The 21,186-nt window shown below is 42.2% G+C and overlaps 1 protein-coding gene across 1 annotated transcript in view; it reads left to right on the top strand.

Annotated features, from left to right (window-relative positions):
* Positions 1–21,186, top strand: part of LOC144697809 (E3 ubiquitin-protein ligase RNF38-like) — a 218,338-nt gene that overhangs the window by 177,637 nt on the left and 19,515 nt on the right. The window contains 1 exon segment of the mRNA XM_078569797.1: positions 4,635–4,738. Within this exon segment, the coding sequence (XP_078425923.1) occupies positions 4,635–4,738 (104 nt within the window).

Here is a 21,186-nt window from a genome sequence, read left to right as displayed (position 1 = left end):
TAAAACAGTTCAATAGCACCAATTCCAGAGTACAAGATTCAATGGATTGATTTTGATCGACGTCTCCCAAATTCCTTTCAGTTCTTTGCTGATGACACGAGGTGGTCTTCCAGTACTTTCAGTCTTTAGTTTACTGGTTAAGCACTTGCCTTTCGATGTCTCTAACAGTGATTTTCCCCTTTTCCTTTTGACAGAAATTTTCAGAGAGAGAGCAGATTATAGAGATATGAGGAGAAAAAACCAATAAGCTATTTTGTAGGATTACTGGAATCTTACACACACAGGAGAGAGGTTTTAGGTCTTTTTCCTTAGCTAGGAGCTATTCTGCTGCACTGCTCTCGCACAAACCCCAGTCATCTGGTCAGGAGCCAATTAAAATGTTGTTGCCAGGCAGTTCCCCATTAGACCAGACTCCTACTCAGCACCAACCTGTCTTTCATGGCACACTCTGTTCCAGGATAGCAACATTGTATATATCCCTCACACTGTTCCAGTGGACATGTCCTTCAAACTGCAGCCATTGTAATTTTAGTCCACAGTCCAACAGAAATAAAAAGATATGTTTTTTACAATAGTGTCTTTCATGACCTCAGGATTTCCCAAAGCACTTTATGGCAAATTAAGTACTTTTCAAGTGTAGTCACTGTTGCAATGTAGGGAACACGACAGCCAGCTTGTGCACTGCAAGATCAAACAATCAGTAATGCAATAAATGGCCAGATTAATTTGTTAGTGATGTTGGTTGTTAGTGATATTGGCCAGAACAGCACTCCACTATTCCTCTTCAAAAATGTGCTATGGCATCATTTCCATTCACCTTAGAAGACAGGCAGGGCCCCTGACAACAATAGCACACCCTCAGTGCTGCACTAGAGTGTCAGAACACGACTATTTCTATTAATATGACATGGGTTAGAATTGTGAGGCACTTTAGCTAGCTGTGAGGAATGCCGGTCAGATGATCTAGACTACTGTACGGTAGCCCAACTCCAACCTGCCATCGTATCTAACAAAGAAGCAGCAGAGTCCCATATTTTCAACTCCGTCTTTTGTTGCATACACCCGTGTGATTGTGTTATATGCAAATTATTTAGGAGTGTCTGTCCACATCAAATAACCAGTAATGGCCCAATATCAATTATTGAATATATATGGGATTGGAGAAAGTACAGAACACAACATACTGATTAAAATTATAATTATTAAAAAGTTCTTTTCAGCACAATACTCAAATGAAGTACTCCATGGTAAATAATTTGAATTGCAAGAGAGTCATGAGTTATGGAGAGCAGGCAGGAAAGTGTAGTTAAGGCCATAATCGGATCAACTATGATCTTATTGAATGGTGGAGCAGGCTTGATGGACCCGAATGGTTTATTCCACCTATTTCTTATGAGCTTTTGTAATTGGTTTCATATTATTTATTATACTTTTGGAATGTGACCCGTATAGTTCAGCCATATGTTGTTCATTAATTATGAGATTATTTTAGTCTATCTAATGCAAATAATTTCAAATTTACTCCCATGGAATATTCTCTAACAAGGATCAGATCAGTACAATAGTGAGAAATGATCTTGGTTTAGAAGATCAAGATGTAGAATCAGTTTACATGGAGGTAAGAAATAGCAGAGGAAAGAAGTCACTGGTGGGAGTGGTTTCTAGGTCCCCTGACAAAGAAAAGATGTACAATGCTGCAAGAACGAAGGATGACTTTTAAAAAAGAGGAAATTAGGGTATACATCAAGAAATAATGGGGGCTTGCAAGAAAGGTACTACAATAATCATGGGTGACTTAATCTTCTCATCCATTGGACAAATCAAATTAGCAAAAGTAGCCTGGAGGATGAGTTCATAGAGTGCATTCCGGACAGTTTCTTAGAATAATACATTCTGGAACCTACCAGGGAAGAAGCTATTTGGGCCTTATAATGTGTAATGAGACAGGGTTAATGAAAGACCTCATGGTATAGGATCCTCTTGGCAAGAGTGATCATATCATGACAGAATTTCATTTTCAGTTTAAGAGTGAGAAATGTGCATTCAGAACTAGTGTTTTAACTTAAATAAAGGTAATTATAAGAGTGTGAAAATAGTGCTGGCTAAAGTGGACTGGGTAAATAGGTTAAAAGGCAAGATGGTAGAGAAGCAGTAGCAGACATTCAAGGAGATATTTCATAACTCTCAACAAAGATATAGTCCATTGATTGAAAAAAGACTCTACCAGAAGGACGCACCAGCCTAACTAAGGAAGTTAAGGATGTTATCAAATTGAAAGAACAGGTGTATAATGCTGCGAAGATTAGTGGTAGGCCAGGAGATTGGGAAGATTTTAAAACCAGCAGACGATAACTAAAAAGTTATAAAGAGGGAGAAATTGGAAGAGAATTAGAGAGAAAACTAGCAAGAAATAGAAAAGCATACAGTAAACGCTTCTACAAGTATATTAAAAAAAGTAGCTAAAGTTAGCATTGTTCCCTTAGATAGTGAGACATAAAAAGCATCCCAAGAATAGTAGAAAGTCAAGAGGCAAAAGGCAGGGAGGAATTTAAAACAATAACTGTCACTAGAGAAAAAGTAATGGGAATGCTAATGGTACTTGAGGCTGACCAGTCCCCTGCACCTGATGGCTTGCATCCTAGGGTCTTAAAAGAAGTGGCTGGAAAGATGGTGGATGCATTGGTTGTAATCTTCCAAAATTCCCTAGATTCTCGAAAGGTCCCGGCAGATTGGAAAATTGTAAATATAACACTTCTGTTCAGAAAGGTGGGAGACTATAGGCCAGTTAGACTAATGTCTGTCATTGGGAAAATTCTAGAATTCATTATTAAAGAGGTGATAGTAGTACATTTAGAAAATCATAATGCAATCAAGCAGAGTCAGCATGGTTTTCTGAAAGAGAAAAGATGTTTGATTTGATGTTGAAATCTATTAGAGTTTTTTTGAGGATGTAGCAAAGGGAACCAGTAGATGTAGGGTGGAATTTCACAGCCTAGTCGCAGAGGGAGGCAGGGCTATAAATGCAGCGAGCCGTTCAAAAGTTCATTGATGTCGGTGGGACCGTATTCCACCTGTGGTGTTTTTGGATTTCCAAAAGGTTAGGTGCCACATAAAAGGTTACTGCACAAGATAAGAGCTCATGGTGTATGGTGCAATATATTAACATAGATAGAGCACTGACTGACAGCAGGAAACAGAAAGTCAGGTGAAATGGGTCATTTTCAGGATGTCAAACTGTAACTGGTGGAGTGTCACAGGGATGAGTGCTGGGGCCTCAACTATTTACGATCTATATTAATTACTTGGATCGATCGTATTGTAGCCAAATTTGTTGACGATACGAAGATAGGTAGGAAAGCGAGTTGCAAGGAGACTGCAAAGAGATATAGATAGGTTAAGGACAAAAAATTGGCAGATGGGGTATAATGTGATAAAAGATTAGGCTGTCCACCTTGGCAGGAACAATAGAAAAGTAGAATAGTATTTAAATGGAGACACTACAGAATGCTGTGGTACAAGCGGATCTGGGTGTCCTTGTACAAGTAGGGAAGTCTTGCTACAGCTGTACAGGATATTAGTGAGACCACACCTAGAATACTGTGTACAGTTTTGGTCACCTTATTTAAGGAGGGACATATGGCATTGGAAGCAGTTCAGAGAAGCTTCTCCTGGGATGAGGGGTTTATCTTCTGAGGAAAGGTTGAGCAGGTTGGGCCTTTATTTATTGGAAGAATGAGAGGTGATCTTGTTGAAATATTGAAATTCTGAGGGGTCCTGACAGGGTAGATACTGAGAGGATATTTCCTCTCTTGGGGGAATCTAGAACTAGGAGGCATAGTTTCAAAACGTGGAGTATCTTGTTTAAGATGGGGATGAGGAGGAATTTTTTCTTTCAGGGATCATTAATTTTTGGAATTCTTTCCCCAGTGAGCAGTGGAGGCTGAGTCATTGAATATACTTAAAGTTGAGTTAGACAGATTTTTGATTGATAAGGGAATCAAGGGTTATAGGAGCAGGCAGAAAAGTGGAGTTAAAGCCACAGTCAGATCAGCCATGTTCCTATTGAATAGTGGAGCAGATGGGGGGCGCCAGGTGACCACCACCTCCTAATTCTTATGTTCTTATATTCAAAACTTAATGTACGCTTTTGTGACTCAAGTTTTTTTTCTCGGGAATTTTGAAACATCATAGAAGCACTATTAGTTATCTTGAGAGTGCAAATTATAAGCAGTTTCATTAGCAGAAAATAGGCAACGATGCTTAATTTTGAAGGTCACTAAAGTAAATTCTATTCATGAAAAGGTAAATGCTATCACTTACACTTTGTATGGATATTTTGTTCTGATGAGTTTTTACTTCACAAAATAATTATATCTACAGGCAATCTTCCATTTCCTGAGTACATTCACTGACTATTTACAGCATGAATAGAGGTTGTATAGAGCCTTGTAAATCTGACTATTTTGAAAACTTGGAGATCTGCCAGGAAATATATTTTATTGGTGATACTTATCTGTGAAGTTATTTTATTCATTAAATAGGTGATTTAATTTATGGATATTATTATTTGCAGTGGGCCAATATCTTAACTACTACTTATGTATGCTGTTGTCTTGTTATTTGCTCCTGAACAGCCATATCCTCATTTCATGCCTCGAAGACTGACAGGACGCAGATATCGCTCGCAGCAGCCCTTACCACCTCCACCTTATCACCCTAGCTTCTTGCCATATTTCCTGTAAGTTAATTTATTGTTTTCGAAGTGGCATGCAACCTACTCATGTACTGTGACAGTTACATATTTATTTAATATATAATGCTTGGAACGTTTTGCACCATATTCATTCAGTGGTTCAACCAATGTACAAACTCTGTGCCCCAAAGGAAGGAATGAAGAGAATTCAAATTTTAAAAATTACAAGAGGCTGAACAGAGCATTTTAATCAGTTACAAGCTGAGTTCCAATGCACCACCTGGTATATCAGTTTGTAATATCATGATAGATTTCTTGTATTTGCTTGTATATCACAAAATTTAATAACTACTTTCAGTACCATAATAAAGAGATCAGGAAATCCAAATAGGTCTTTGTCCATTAAAGGTTCCAGGCTGTTATCAACAATTGTAACTTCATACTCGGTTCCCATACTTGTAATCTACAAATCCGTCTAATCTTACGAAATTGAGCTCTCAGCACAATAACTAACCTACTGAGTGAATTATCAGGCATTCAAATCCCAGAAAAATTTGGTGAGCCCATTTCCCAATTTGCGATGTGTCCACTTGTAAGTACAAATAATAAAATTAAAGCATTATAAAAGGTTGGTAAAAATAAGCGGGACAAGCTTTCTGTTCTCCTCACTAAGCAGGTAGAAAAAAGTCTTTATAAAGCATCTGCTGCTGTTTAACCATTGGATGTACTATTGCGGCCATACAGATTAGTGCCATGAAAGTAAGTCGGAATGGGTGTTACAGTGCAATCCAAAGTATAAAAAATGACAGAAAATGTATTTGGTGGTTCAAGTTTTATTTTATCCTTTATTGGTCCTGTTAATTCTGGAGATATTTTCATTTTTTTTCAGATTCATTTGATGTACATTTAGCAAATCCTCCTTTGGGCCAAGATTTTAATTGGAAATTGGAGACAAGTAGCTCTCTCAAGCCATTATTTCCAGTCATTTTTCTTGTAATTATTAAAATTATCTTTGTGACCTTTACTGCTTAATTTCCTCATTTGGCTGGGGAAGGACCTAAAGTGGTGGGCACTTTCCTGTTGCCCTGAAGAAACAGAATTTCCTCTGTTTACACACTGGAGTTATGTACTGACTCACCTTTTATAATTGAGCAGAGATCTGCTGCAGATTTCTGATCTAATTTTAAACTATACAAGTAGGACTATTTACCCAATATTTTATGACCTGAATCATAACCATGTAAGTGTGCTATTAACTTCCCATCTCTTCTTTGAAATAGTGCCATGGGATCATTCATGTCCACCTGAGAAGGCAGACCTTGTTTAATTTCTTACCCCTCTCCCTCCCTCTCTCGTGCTCCCTCCCCGCACTCCTCCCCTGCACTCCCTTGCTCCCTCCCGCTCTCTCTCTCTCATTCTCTTTTGGCGCCCTCTCCCTGGCAAGCCCTCTCTCTCCCTGGCGCCCTCGCACTCGCTCTCACTGTCTCGTGCCCACTCTCCTGCGCCCACTCAGTCTTTCTATCCCCCACGCTCACTCGCACTCTCTCATTCTCTCTCCCACACATTCTCTCTCTCTCCCCCACACTCTTATTCCCACTCTCTTTCTCTCTCTCCAACACACACTCTCCCACAATTCCACTCTCTTGCTCTCTCCCACACTCTCACTCACGCTCTCTCTCTCTCCCACAATCTCACTTGTGCTCTCTCTCCCCCATGCTCACTCTCGTGCTCTCTCCCTCCACGCTCGCTCGCGCACTTTCTCCCCCACGCTCCCTCGTGCACTCTTTCTCCCCCACGCTCGCTCGCGCACTCTTTCTCCCCCACACTCGCTCGCGCACTCTTTCTCTCAATCGCGCACTCTTTCTCTCACTCGCGCACTCTTTCTCTCACTCGCGCACTCTTTCTCTCACTCGCGCACTCTTTCTCTCACTCGCGCACTCTTTCTCTCACTCGCGCACTCTTTCTCTCACTCGCGCACTCACTCTCTCTCGCTGCCCGGTGGTATGGGAGGGTGTCTCTTCATCCTCACCACTCCTGCCCGCGCCACCGCATCAGCCTCTTCCAGCCCGTCATCCTCTTCCTTCCCCATCTGGCCTGGCCCGGCAGCTTCTCCCTCCCCTACCCGGCCAATACCTCTTTTTCCAGAGCGCATTCATGGCTACCAGTGTTGCTGCTCCTCTAATCACAGACTGCTTCTCTCCCACATTTGTTGCTGATAACATATCAGCAGCAAACGCAGAGAGCAATGGCCTGTGCTCGGAGGAGCAGTTTCTTTCAGAATCTTCCACTCCACTTGCCGCCATTTTGAAGACTGCCTCGGGGGCCACACTGGGGGGCTTTGTGGGTCACATCCGGCTCACGGTGCTGCAAGTTGAACAAACCCGTTCTCGACCGTACATGTCAAACTGCAGAGTGTAAAATAACCAAATGCAATGTTGTTTTCAGCCAAAGTCTGCAGATGGCCACTTTCTTTGGGGAGCCACTGAACAATCCAGAGATTAAGTCCTAACTGCTTTGTTTTTGCTTCCCTGCTCCTGAGCACAAGGCTCAAAAGCATGTTACAACTCTCTATCCTGCTCCTGTCTGAAATTAGCTGTGTTATGACCACAGCCTATGTTAATTGCTGTGCAAACCAAATCCCAGAGAGAAACTTGGCTTACAGCCCATACCGTTTTTTGTTTGTATTCTGAAAACGAGAGGACGTACTGATCTCAGCAGCAAGAAGTCCAGTAACACTTCTGGAATTTTAAAAATTAAAAATAAAAGTTTTATTAACAAGAATAGAAGAAAACTTAAGCACACAACATAACAGTTACACAGTTAAAAATTAGTCTTACAAAACATTCCTAAAAAAGACTGTCTACTTGGTCAGACCCACAAGTTGCACCTTCCAAGCAACACTCCCTTATAGATACATCCTTAACAACAAAAATCCAGTAATATTACCCAAGGCAAACTGCTATAACTTCAATAAAGACATACCACATGACCTCTAACTCTCTTCCACTCTGCTGTGGAAATCCAAGACTTTAGAACAGCCTGCTTGTTGCAGCCCAAGACTTTTCTGACTTGACTGGATGGCTGATTCATACTGCCTCTTCTCCCAGCCTAGAGCTCCAGCTGCTACATCTCTCAGCTCCAGTTCAACAGCAACTCTAAAATACATTTTTCCCCTTTCATCTCAGGTTCCACTGTTCTCACACCTCTTCGAAACTCAAATTCTTCCAAATATAAAATCTTCCATGTCTCCATTTTGTCTTTGCTTTTGGGTCAATAAAATATGACATCCCTACTTCTGTTTACCTATGGAACTCCCACAAGATGCAAACATGTTTCTTGTCGCCTCTGGCTTCCCTTTGATTTTCAAACAAGTTCTCAACTTACCTAAAATGCAAATGTTAGATCCAACCTACTTGTACCTCAAACCTAATGCCTCTATCCTTCTCATGTGTTAAACCCCCCCAGACAACCTTTCTTCTATTAATCTCTGCCCAGCTTAATTAAATCATGCACGCATGCGCACACGCACACATACACACAGCCTTCTTCACAGAATAACACAATAATTCCCCAAAAATATTTTTAAATAATCACATCCATTTCTCACACTTTCCTCCCTGGCAAAAAATGAATCATCATAATTTCAAAAGGATGGTTTCATTTTTTCAACCCAGTTTGTATTCCTTACTGCATTTAACTATACAAACAAAACTATTACACTATCGTGTGCATGCATTAACCATGAAAATATATACATGTCTCTTGTGAAAAAATAGTTTATTCCAGTCCATTCTCCATTTGCCAATGTCCAAGTTCTTTTAAATTTTAAATTATTTACAATGCATCTGCAATTAAATTCTCTCGTCCAGTCACATGTATAATTTGTGAATTGAACGGTTGCAATAATAAGCTCCACCAAAACAGTCTTGCATTTTTGTCCTGAAACTTTTCAGGAAACTTCAAAGGATTGTGGTCAGTAAATATAACTGTCTCTGAAGAATTGTTTGCAACATACACTTCAAAATGCTGCAAAGCTAACACCAAACTTAAAATCTCTTTCTCTATAGTTGAATATTTCTTCTGATGTACATTCAACCCCTGTGAGAAATATCCTCCCAGCTTCTCAGTTCCTAGTTCATCATCTCGTAGTAACACAGAGCCAACACCCACATCACTGGCGTCAATAGCCAACTTCAACTGCTTTGTATAATCAGGTGCTGCTAGAACAGGCTTAGTGTGAGTGCAGCTTTCAGGCTGGCAAATGCATTCTGACACTCCTGTGTCCATTGGAATTTTCTGTTCTTTTTTAACAATCTAGTTAGTGGAGCAACTACACTGCTGAAGTTTGGCACGAATTTCCAATAAAATCCACTCATGCCTAGCAATCTCAATACTTCCCATATTTCTGTAGGCACTGGGAATTCCACGATAGCTTTTACTTTTGCATTTCGGAGGGCTGCTTCACCACGTCCAACATTGTGACCTAAATATGTCACTTGTGCTTTCGCAAGTTCACTTTTAGCCAAGAGTACAGCCAAATTGGCTTCCTGTAGTCAAACAGTTCCTTTAAATGTTGTAAATGTTCCTCCCACATTTGACTGAATACTACTAAGTCATCAATATAAACAGCACAATTGCTCAGTCCCTCAATCACTTTGTTTGTTAGTCTCTGAAATGTTGCTTGTGCATTTTTCATACCAAAGAGCATTACTTTGCATTGATATAGACCATCCGGCGTCACAAAAGCTGTTATCTCTTTTGCCCTTTCTGGTAAGGGTACTTGCCAATATCCTCACAGCAGGTCAATTTTTGTGATAAACGTTGACTGTCCCATTTTCTTGATACAATCCTCCAATCGTGAAATAGGATATGAATCTGTCTTTGTTGCTGTGTTCACTTTCCGGTAATCAATACATAGTCTTTGTGTTCCATCTGATTTCGGCACCATTGCGATGGGTGAACTCCTATTACTGTGACTGGGTTCCACGTCTTTCCGCACTTGAGCTAATTTTACTGGATTTAATCTACGTGAGTGTTGCATTATTGAATCTGAACTCCCCACATCAACATAATGTATAGCTGAATCTGTTTTCCCCAGTTTATTTCCACAAACTGCTTTGTGTGACTGCAGTAGCTCTTTTAAATCACTTCAACATTTTTCTGGAAGGTAATCTAACATCACATTTGATTCTTAAGTATTTCCTCATTGTCCAATTTATCCAGAGGAAGGTCAATTTCAGAATTCTGACTTTCTACCCCTGTTTTCTTTGTTACAACTACCGGTACCACTGCCTGTTTATCCTCTCTGTCAAAGTACTTTTGGGGCATATTTACATGGCACACTCGCTGATCCTTTCTTCTATCTGGGGAATTCACTACGTAGTTTACTTCACTCAGTCTCTTTTCGATCTGGTAAGGTCCACTAAACCTCGCCCTCAACAGTTCGCCTGACACTGGCAACAAACTAACACTTTTTCCCAGGCCACAAAACTACAAGCCTTTGCTCTTTTGGCTGCATTTGCCTTCATTAATGGTTGAGATATCTTTAAATGTTTCCTAGTTAGCTCACATGCCTTACTTAATCTCTCTCTGAATTTACAGAATTGTTACGGTGTAGAAGGAGGTCATTCAGCCCATTGTGTCTGCACCAGCTCTCTGAGCATTTTAACTTAGTGCCAATCTCCTGCCTTTTCCCCATAGCCCTGCACATTGTTTCTATTTAGATAATCATCCAATGCCCTCTTGAATGCCTCAATTGAACCTGCCTCCACCACACTTTCAGACAGTGCATTCCAAATCCTAACTACTCATTGTGTGAAAAAGTTTTTTCTCACCTCGCATTTGCTTCTTTTGCAAAATACTTTAAAACTGTGCCCCCTGGTTCTCGATCCGTTTACAAGTGGGAACAGTTTCTCCCTATCTACTCTGTCCAGGCCCATCATTATTTTGAAAACTTCTATCAAGCCTCCTCTCGGCCTTCTCCCCTCCAAGGAAACACTATCAAGCCTCCTCTCAGCCTTCTCCCCTCCAAGGAAACAGTCCCAACTTCTCCAATCTTTCCTCATAACTGAAGTATCTCATCCCTGGAACCATTGTTGTAAACCTCTTCTGCACTCTCTCCAATGCATTCACACCCTTCCTATAGTGTGGCACCCAGAACTGTACACAATACTCCAGCTGAGGTCCAACCAATGTCTTATATAAGTTCATCATTACCTCCCTGCTCTTGTACTCTATGCTCCTATTAATGTAGCCTATAATACTGTATGCTTTAGAAACAGCTCTCTCTACCTGTCCAGCCACCATTAATGACTTATGTACATATACACCCAGGTCTCTCTGCTCCTGCACACCCTTTAAAATAGTATCCTTTATTTTATACTGTCTCTCCATATTCTTTGTACCAAAGTGTATCACCTCACCCTTCTCCACATTGACCTTCATCTGCCCACTCTACCAATGTGTCAATGTCCTTTTGAAGTTCTACACTGTCCTCCTCACAGTTTACAATTCTCCAAGTTTTGTGTTATCCGCAAACTTTGAAATTGTCCTCTGTACACCAAGATCTAGATCATTTATATATATCAGGAAGAACAAGGATCCCAATACTGACCCCTGGGGAGCTCCACTACAAACCTTCTTCCAGCCTGAAAAATACCCATTAATCATTACTATCTCTTTCCTATCCCTCAGCCAATTTTGTATCCAATTTCGACACATAATCCAGGAGAATAGTTTCAGAACTTTGACTCACTAATTTCTCCTGAATCAATTTGAGTGGCCCCCAACTTCATGACCAAAAATTAACTTGAGAGGACTGAACCCTGTTGACTCATCAGGGGCATCCCTAATTGCAAACGACAAGAATGGAATCCCTCAATCCCAATTATGTGGATAGTTTTGACTATATGCTCTAATCATAGTCTTTAAAGTCTGATGCCACCTTTCGAAGGCACCTTGCGATTCAGGGTGATAGGCTGATGACCTAAATTGCTTTATTCCTAGGCTGTTCATCACTTCTTTAAATAGCTGTGATGTGAAATTTGAACCTTGATCTGACTATATTTCTTTTGGTAATCCATACCTTGTAAAGAATTTGGTTAACTCTTTTACATTCACCTTTGCTGTAATTTTCCTTAAAGGTATTGCTTCTGGAAATCTCGTAGACACATCTGTAATTGTCAGCAAGTACTGATGCCTACATTTAGTCCTAGGGAGGGGTCCTACACAATCAATTAGGACCTTGTTAAAGGATTCCTCAAGTGCTGGAATTTGAATTAAAGGTGCAGGTTTAATTATTGCTTGAGGTTTACCCATCGCCTGACATGTGTGACATGTTTGATAAAGATGTAGTGAAATTCTATGTAGTCCAGGGCAATAGAAATGTTTTGTATCTTAGCTTGAGTTTTTCTAATTCCCAAATGTCCAGCCATTGGAATTTCATGAGCCACTCCCAAAATTTTATTCCGGTACCCGGATGGTATCACTACTTGGTGCACCATTGCCCACTTTTCATCTGCCAGAACATGAGGCATTCTCCATTTCGTCATTAACAAATTGTTCTTAATGTAATATCACTGTGGAATGTATTCTGCTTCTGTTTCAGAATAAATTGGTATAATTGCTTCAAATCTGGATCCTCCTGTTGTAATTCCACTAACTTCAATGAATCAAACATTTCAGCCTCATCTTCTTTAATCTTCTCCTCTTGAGTAATCTTTTCAAAGATTGATATAGCCAGCTGAATGTCAGCATCTTCCCCCATCTCCCTCTTCCTGTTTAAACGTGTGCGTTCGTGATCCCATCACCACTCAGTCCAAAACACTCCGAGATGCTCTTTATGTAAAACCTCTGTTGACTGTGTTTCAACAAGCTGCTCTACTACAGTAGGCATAGTCAATATCTGTGATCCAGCTAAATCATTCCCTAGAATAAATTGAACCCCTGCAATGGGCAATTTCTCTATTACCCCAACAATCACCCCTCCTGTTTTCAAATCACTTTTTAAATTTACTTGACACAGTGAAATAGGTTTTACCCCGCCATGAATTCCCTGAATTAGTACTTTTTCCTGCAATAACCCTTCTGGACAACAGATGGCACTATCCCATTACATCGAGGTCTGGCTAGCCCCGTATCCCTTAAAATTTTGACATCCTTTCCTGCAGTTCCCCGTACACCTGGATATATTTTCCCTTTGCACATCAAATCTTTAAACATCTCTGTAACCTGCCCTTCAGAACTCCCTTGGGTAGGTTGTGAACACATTCCCACTTCTCTAGCTACTGCTGATTTCTTCCTGCTCCACCTGTACAAAAACCATTGGTTTATCTTGCCTCCTGCTTAACCTCCAACAACTTGATCTTGTATGTCCAGCCTTGTTCCAATAGTAACATATCAGTTTCCTTCTTTTAACTCTACTTTCCACCTTTTCATCTTTAATAGACTGGCGTCCTACAACTTGATCCTTACTACTAACATTTCTACCATCACTAGGTTTTCTAAATCTCCAACCTCCTTGCTGATTTCCAAATGACCCTTTCCTATGCTCAACTGTTTGTGTGAAATATCATATGTATCGGCTAAAACTGCAGTTTCCCTAATCTCTTTACTTTGTCTTTCATCTAAATATGTCTTGATGTTTACTGGAATGCTATTTCTAAATTCTTCCATAGTCATAACCTCGCTTACATTTTCAAAAGTCTTATCTAATTTTAATGTCCTAAACCATTGACCCCCGATAATTTCTTTCCCTTTTGCAAACTCCACAAATGTCTGATGAGGTCTTTTCCTTAAAATTCTAAACTTCAGCTGATAACCTTCAGTGACAAGCTCATAAGCATTTTATATTGCCTTCTATCTCGTAATCTGCAGACCATTCCTCTGATAAGCTTGCATACTATACATTCATTGCTGTACCTGACAAAACACTATAGTCCAAGCACTTCTTGGCCAATTCAATTTATAGCTATCTTTTCAAATGAGGTGAAATATTTTTCAACTCCATCCTCTAAATTTAGACACTAACCGAAGATTCCTTGTTAAATCAAATTCCTCAAAGGAATCAAAGGCACCATCTGAATCACTCTCTCCTTTCCTCCTTTACTCTAAGTTTCACTTTAGACAATTCATACTGTCCAGCCTCTTTCTCTCTCTGTAGCTCTCTATCTCTTTCCCTCTCTCCTCAATTGCTAACTTCTCTCTCTGAAGTTGAAGTTCAAGCTTTCGTGTTTCTAACTCTTGTAATTTTCTCTTTCCTTTTCCCATTGAAGCTTTTTTAAATTTCTATTTCTTTAGTCTGTCCTTTCGAACTCGAGTTTTTTTTTCATTTTTCTTTTCGTTCCAGTTCAATTTTTTTAAATTCAATTTCTTGTTCAAGTTCAAGCTTCCTCATTTGCAACTGAAGTCTTACTACCTCCAGCTGTGTGACAGTAGATTCAGGTATCCCTTCCTCCAACTTTAAATGCGGGGTAAGCACTTTAAGCATATCAACCTTACGAAATTCCGCTTTTATCGCTATCTGCACTTCCTCTGCTAACTCTCTCAACTGAGTTTTAGTCAGAGATTTCAAATACTCCGCAGTCACATTTTCCACTCCCAGAAAAGTCATAGCAATTGCCAAAGCCATTTCAAAGTCCAACCACTTTAAAACCCCTCAACACAAAACTCCTGAGTCCAGGATTCTTCTTGCACTTGTATCTTTTAGATTCACAAACTCCAACCCAATCAAGGAATTTTAATAACCCTGCAAAGAGCCCCTAAATTTGTTATGACCACAGCTGATGTTAATTGCTGCGCAAACCAAATCCCAGAGAGAAATTTGGCTTACAGCCCATACCCTTTTTTGGTATTCTGAAAACGAGAAGAAGACGTGCTGATCTCAGCAGCAAGCAGTCCAGTGACACTTTTGGGATTTTAAAAATTAAAAGTAAAAGTTTTATGAACAAGAGTAAAAGAAAATTTAAGCACACAAGATTACAGTTAAAATTAGTCTTACAAAACATTCCCCAAAAAAGACTCTCTACTTGGTCAGACCCACAAGTCAACACCTTCCAGGCAACATCTATCTCTTATAGATGTTTAACTATAAAAATCCAGTAATATTACGCAAGGCAAACTGCTGTAGCTTCAATAAAGGCATGCCACATGACTTCTAACTCTCTTCCACTCTGCCATGGAAATCTAAGAATTTAGAACAGACTGCTTATTACAGCCCAAGACTTTCCTGGCTTGACTGGATGGCTGATTCAAACTGCCTCTTCTCTCAGCCTAGAGCTCCAGCTGCTACAGCTCTCAGCTGCAGTTCCGAGAAACTCTAAAATACATTTTCTCCCCCCACTTTCATCTCAGGTTCCATTGTTCTCGCACCTCTTTGAAATTCAAATCCTTCCAAATATAAAGTCTTTCGTGTATCCATTTTGTCTATGCTTTCGGGTCAATAAAATATAATATCCCTACTCCTGCAAGATGTAAACATGTTTCTTATCACTTCTGACTTCCCTTTGATATTCAAACAAGTTCTTAACTTATCTAAAAAGGCAAATGTTAGATCCAACCTATTTACTTGTACCTCAAACCTAACATCGCTATTCTTTTCATGTTTTAAACTCCACCGACAACCTGTCTCCTATTAATCTCTGTCCAGCTTAACTACATCATTCACACACAGCCTCCTTCACAGAATAACACAATATTCCCCAAATATATATATTTTTAAAATCATATCCATTTCTCACACTAAGCACATATTGGAATCAAACTCAGGCTTTCAGTCTATATTCCTTGGCTGCCAGCCTGGGACCTTTTACCCTTTTTAAGTGTTTATTAACCTGAGAGGCTTTCTTTTCAGATGGGCATTCACCTCACATTCCCTGCATTTTGCAGGAGATCAATTTTATGTCATGCAATTTTGATGGAATTGTACCCTTTCTTGATAAATGGTAAATATACCATGTAAGGCTGAAAACTGAACAGAAGGAATGCCTTGACTTGGAGTTTTGTTTATAAGTTTAAGACTTTAAATACTGGATTGGTTGGGGGAAAATTACAAACCATTGGGCAACTATTTTGCTCAAGTATCTTAACATTTCTGAAGTGCTTTTTTAGTTTAGCTTTTTGTGTTTTGGTTCGTCAAGATTGTGAAGAAGATCAAAGCAAATAGCAATATGAAAGTTGTATTCAGATTTTTAGGACAACTGATTGTTTAAATATAAATGAAGATTAAAATGATTTATATAAATTCTTATCAAGATTATCCTGAATCGTGTGCCACTTGGAAGTACGTAATGCAATAGAAGTTGGGACTTAACCAAATACATCACAATAAGAAACATATTGTAATGGTATAGCATTGTACTGCAGTTACTACAGGGTATCCTCTTACTTCAGTAAATGTCTCACTGAAGCTTAACACTACATTTCTTATTCTGTAATTTCTGGGCGGAATCATCCCAGATTTGCACTAAATGCGGTAGCAGGCGGGAAAAAGAATGTTTTTATCTGCCGGCCGCAATGACGGCTTTGCACGCCGTATCATCCAAACCCCTCATTAATCATGCAATCCTGGCAAACACGCCGGGTCGTTGGCAGGCGGCCTCTGATTCACCCACCATGCCACCACCTCACCGCTTCCTCACGTCGGGCACCATATTTCAAATGCAGCTAAGCACACACCTCTGTGCTTCCAGCCCAGGACTGCTGCACAGAAGACAAAAAGGCAAAAAGATTGCAGCCCCCCCCGATTCAGTGATGTGTCCCTCAAACAATTTTTGGACGCCGTTGAGGCCTGCCATGGTGTCCTGTGCGCCGACTCAGGCCGCAGGAGAAGCAATAACATCACCAATCTGGCTGCAAAAGAGGACAGCCACCCAGTGCCGAAAGAGGATGAATAATCTCATCCGTTTCGCCAGGGTAAGTCACTTTTCTCATCACTCTCAAATCTCAAATCCATCACACATCCACAGAGATCTCACTCACTGCCAGTTCAAGGGACATCAACATTCACTCTCTCACCTTCACTGTCCTCATCCCATCCCCACCCATACATGCCAGGTATAGTTATCTGGTGTCCTGCTTACATTCTCTCCATCTGTATTCATGCAGGACAAGCTGCCACACAACAAGAGGGAGAGGTCACAGACTGGTGGAATACCCGACATCATGGTCCTCATAGACTTTGAAAGTAGAGTCATACAGCTGACCAGCGAAGATCCAGACCGTTCCTATGCTGATGGTTAGATTGGCGGTGCTGTACCAAGTGAGGATCTAGCAGTGCAACATCCATCAGATAACAGTCCTGTGAGTGATGTGTCCTGTTTCACAGGCCAGTTCCATGCACTAATTATCTCTCCTTACTTTTGCAGGCACATCTGGGAAACAGCCGAGGGGGTCCACAACACAGGTCCTTGACTCAAGCCCCAAAGACACCTCAGAAGAAGAATCTACTGATACCCTAATTGAAGACCTGTCACAGCATTCACCCACAGCCTCCGCCAGTGCAGGGACACACACCTCGGTAGGACCAAGCTTTACAGAAGCCTTGGGGTCACAATTTGGTGAGCACATCGCACTGTCTGATCCACAGCAGGCGGCGGCAGGGACTTCCCAGGTTTCCGGTACTCGGAGGAATGCTGGAGACCAGAAATCTGCTGAGTCCAAGTCAGATGACAAGCCTCTGGACTCGGTCATAGCTCACTTTCTGGACCTGCAAAGGCAAACTCGGGAACATCAGGAAGGGATGTTCTTCTCACGTTGCAAGGCACAATGGAGGAGTCCATCTACCTGAGGTGATAGCACCAGGATGCCAACGCACCGAGGTCAGCACTGTTAGGATGGAAGCTACAATGGAGACCTTGGACCAGGACATTGGTCCTGCACTGCTGCATGGGCTGAACTCCATCACTGAAACCATAGTTGGCCTCCAACATTGTAGAGGCGAAAGGGGTGCGGGGCAGCTCGATCTCACTCCAGCTTCCCCTTCTCTTCAAGGAGTCAGCCAGGGGCCCTCAGGCACCCATTAGGAGGAGGATCAGTGGGTGCACACCCTGGGGCCATCCACCCAGGCGACTTCGGGAGCGTCCCATCTTCCTGTGACTCCAGCAGCTCCAGCTCCACAGGCCAAAGAGGGTACCACTGCCACACAGCAGGTCCCTGAAAGCAAGCCGGGGCCCTCCAAACGATGTCCATCAAGATCATCACAGATAGGGCGTAGCAGTCAACAGGCTGCCTCCACCTCTGCTGTGGATGTTGGTGGAGCACCAAGACGTAGCAGCAGGGTTAGGAAGGTTAAGATGATGTAGTTGCACGGCCTGGGCACAGGTGTTAATCACTTGTAGATAATTTTCACTTTGTTAATAAGCTCCCAAGAATGTCTCCCTGCCTATGGCTCCTTGTTCTGATGAGCAGTGTTCGTGTCGCTCATATGTGAAACCTTGGCTGGCCCCTGCACAAGATGAAGGCAGGTGTCTCAGTCTGTGGCCTCATCCCTGTGCTTTGTGTAACCTTCCCAGCACACTAATGGTGTGCCTTCACTGTCACTGGTCACATCAGTCATACCTGCACCTCACCGGGGCTTATCATTGCTGCTGGAATGTCCTGGGCCAGTGGCACAGAGTTCTGTCTTTCTCTGTGTGCTCCCAACACCTTTGAGGTGCGGCTGGCCCCGCCCCCCCCATCCCATCCCATCAGCATCTGTGTCCAGTGACAGTGTGGTCCTGAAGGTTTCAGCTCATGAAGGATACCATTGGATCAGGAGAAGTTAAATAAGTTTCCCCAGGGATCTAAGACCTATTAAGAATGTAGAAATCGTGGATACTCCCTGGGAACCATGCGCAGACTTTAGGGTGCGCCTGTGGTGGTCGATTCAGCAAGTGGAAGCCCTTGCGGTTAAGGTAGTTGATTGCTTGTTTCCACGGAAATCTGAGTGCCACATGAGTGCAGTCGCTGGCACTCTGCACCTGTGGAAAACCTGAGATCTGGGCAAAACCCAGCACTCTTGCATCCTGGTTTTCCTGATCCAGTGTGAAATGCACAATGTTGTGTGCCTTCACGAAGATGGCGTCCGTGACCTCTTGGATGCCTTTATGAGTGGAAGCTTGCAATATCCCACAGAGGTCACTTGTAGAACCGTGAAGGGTGCCACTGGCGTAAAAATTGAGCACCGAGGTCACTTTCACAGCCACTCCATGTCCCCATGGCGCCAAATCCTGCAGCAGGTGGCAAATGTGACCGACCAGTTCCCTGGACATGCGCAGTCTTCGGCAACACTGGCTCTCGGTCATCTGCAGGAACGACAAGCGTCGTCTGTAGACCCAGGGTCTAGCTAGTTGTCGACCAGTGAGGGCTTGCTGTGGCTCCTTGGCGACATGCAAGGAGCCCCAGCTGCCCCTTCCTCCTGAGGGTATTGCTCCTCCCTTAGCCCAGCCAGGCACCTCCATCGTTCTCTTCTCCTTCATCTCCACTCTCAGTAGGCCATGAAGCATACAGGTAGGTCACCAGGCTCCATGCTCCTGACGTACTTCCCCTGCAGGATGAAAGAGAGGGAAACGTAGGTTAGCTTGGGTGTGCTAAGAACTTCTCTTGGTTGAGTCTGAAGGCCCCTTAACGCATCCCAAAGAGTGCTGGCCACCACTTGGGTGGCCAAAGTTTAGTGCACTGCATGGCTGCCCGAAACCCCACCCACCTCGGCCCCACTCCACCTGAACGATTGGTGGTAGCTTTGCCCACTGGACTGCATGCTGAGCTCTCAGCTCAGGCGCAGGCATTTTCCTAACACGCACTGCAAAGCTGCACTGTTAGCTTGAACCATCGGGGAGACTGGTCCAAACCTGAATGATGACATTGCAAAGGGCTGTGAGTGCCTCCACCAGTGACTGCTCCATGGATAGCTTTCATGAGGAGATTGGGCAAGTTGTACAGTTGCCCAATTGTTCTGCAGTCTACTTGTTAGTTTGCAGTCTATACCTGAGGAGTGAAAAGCTCTAGAGCATTTGTTGGCACTTTCAGGTCTCTGAATTGCTCGAGTGGGCAGATAAGCTATAGTCCCCCTCACCTGCTTATGCACTACCATCAGCCGCTGTACAGCCCTTGCCCCCTCCTTCAACTCGCTTCAACCACACTGCAGCCCTTGCCCCGGCACCGCACTGTCAGCCGCCAGGAAAATGCGACTTGCCTGTGCTCTCCTCTGCATGTGCTGCACCTCAATCTTGAGATCCAACAGGCAACTCTTGTGTGCACTGCGCAACGTTACTGTGCACTCACCTTCGAGTTCCCCGCAAAGTGCAGCTCGCCAGGTGCACGCCTTATAAATGTTGTTGTGAAACATGTCGACATGCAGTTGTGCTGACGTGCTCAAATGATCCAGCATGGGGGGATGATTCTGGCAAGCTGGGCTATAATGACATGCAAGTGTATTACAATGAATTTCCCACCATTGACAGGCGGAGTGGACGATTGCAGACAGGTTTCACGACATAGTGAAACCAATTTTTGGGCTTCCCGCCATATTGTCTGCTCACACCCGCCATGACACCCGATGCCAGTGGGCATGGAAAATTCCGCCCTCTGTCTTTTTGGTTATTAGATGACCCCTCTAAAGTTCATTAAGTCTGTCTTCGACAACTATATATATGCATTTTAAATATCTGAAATTCCTTCACTATAAATGGATTCCCTCCCCATATCCCTCCACTTCCACTTCCTCCTCCTTCTTTAATTTCCTGCCTGAAATCCATCTTTGATCAAGCTTTTGGTCACCCCTCCTAATATCTGCTTTGGCTCAGGATCCATTTTTGGATTGACCCCTTTTGAAGCATCTAAAATGCCACAATGAATATATTTTACTATAGGATGCTGGAGGGAAGAGTATACATAAAAGTGCAAAGTTTGCAGAAAATTATGCTCCCTTATATAACATCATTGTGACCAAGTTTGCTGACTGCCAGCATCAGCATATATCTTTTCTGTCAACAGTTTACTTCCCAAGCAAGCCTTTTGTGATTTCTAAGTTCGCCATCCTCTGGCTGTAATTCCTAGAAAGTGACATATCCTGTGATTGCATGTACCATGATTCAGTGCACAATGTGAGCGCAGTGGGCCAGCAAGAATGGTTCTTTACATTTTTTTAATGTGCATGTCCTCAAGTGATCTCAGCAAAAAGTAAATAAATCACTAGGGCTACAGAGAACCTCCATCTTCATTGACGTCATTACTACAAAACAATAGTAACTTCTACTTATACCATGCACTTAACATAGCATGATCAAACAAAATTTAACATTGTGCCACTCAAGACAATATTAGGGGTGATGACCAAAGTTTTGAGAAAGAAATAGGTTTTAAGGATTGAATTAAAGGAGAGAAGTGAGGAAAGAGAGGTGGAGAGAAGTGAGGAAAGAGAGGTGGAAAGGTTCAGACCTTGACGGCTGAAAGCCAGTGATGGAGTGATTAAAATTGGGGATACTCAAGAGGTCAGAGTTAGAGGAGTGCAGCTTTCC

Source organism: Cetorhinus maximus, chromosome 2, assembly GCF_964194155.1.
Source record: "Cetorhinus maximus chromosome 2, sCetMax3.hap1.1, whole genome shotgun sequence".
Classification (NCBI taxonomy): domain Eukaryota; kingdom Metazoa; phylum Chordata; class Chondrichthyes; order Lamniformes; family Cetorhinidae; genus Cetorhinus; species Cetorhinus maximus.
Note: the sequence above shows the minus strand (reverse complement) of the source record. Positions and strands in the feature narration are given on the sequence as shown.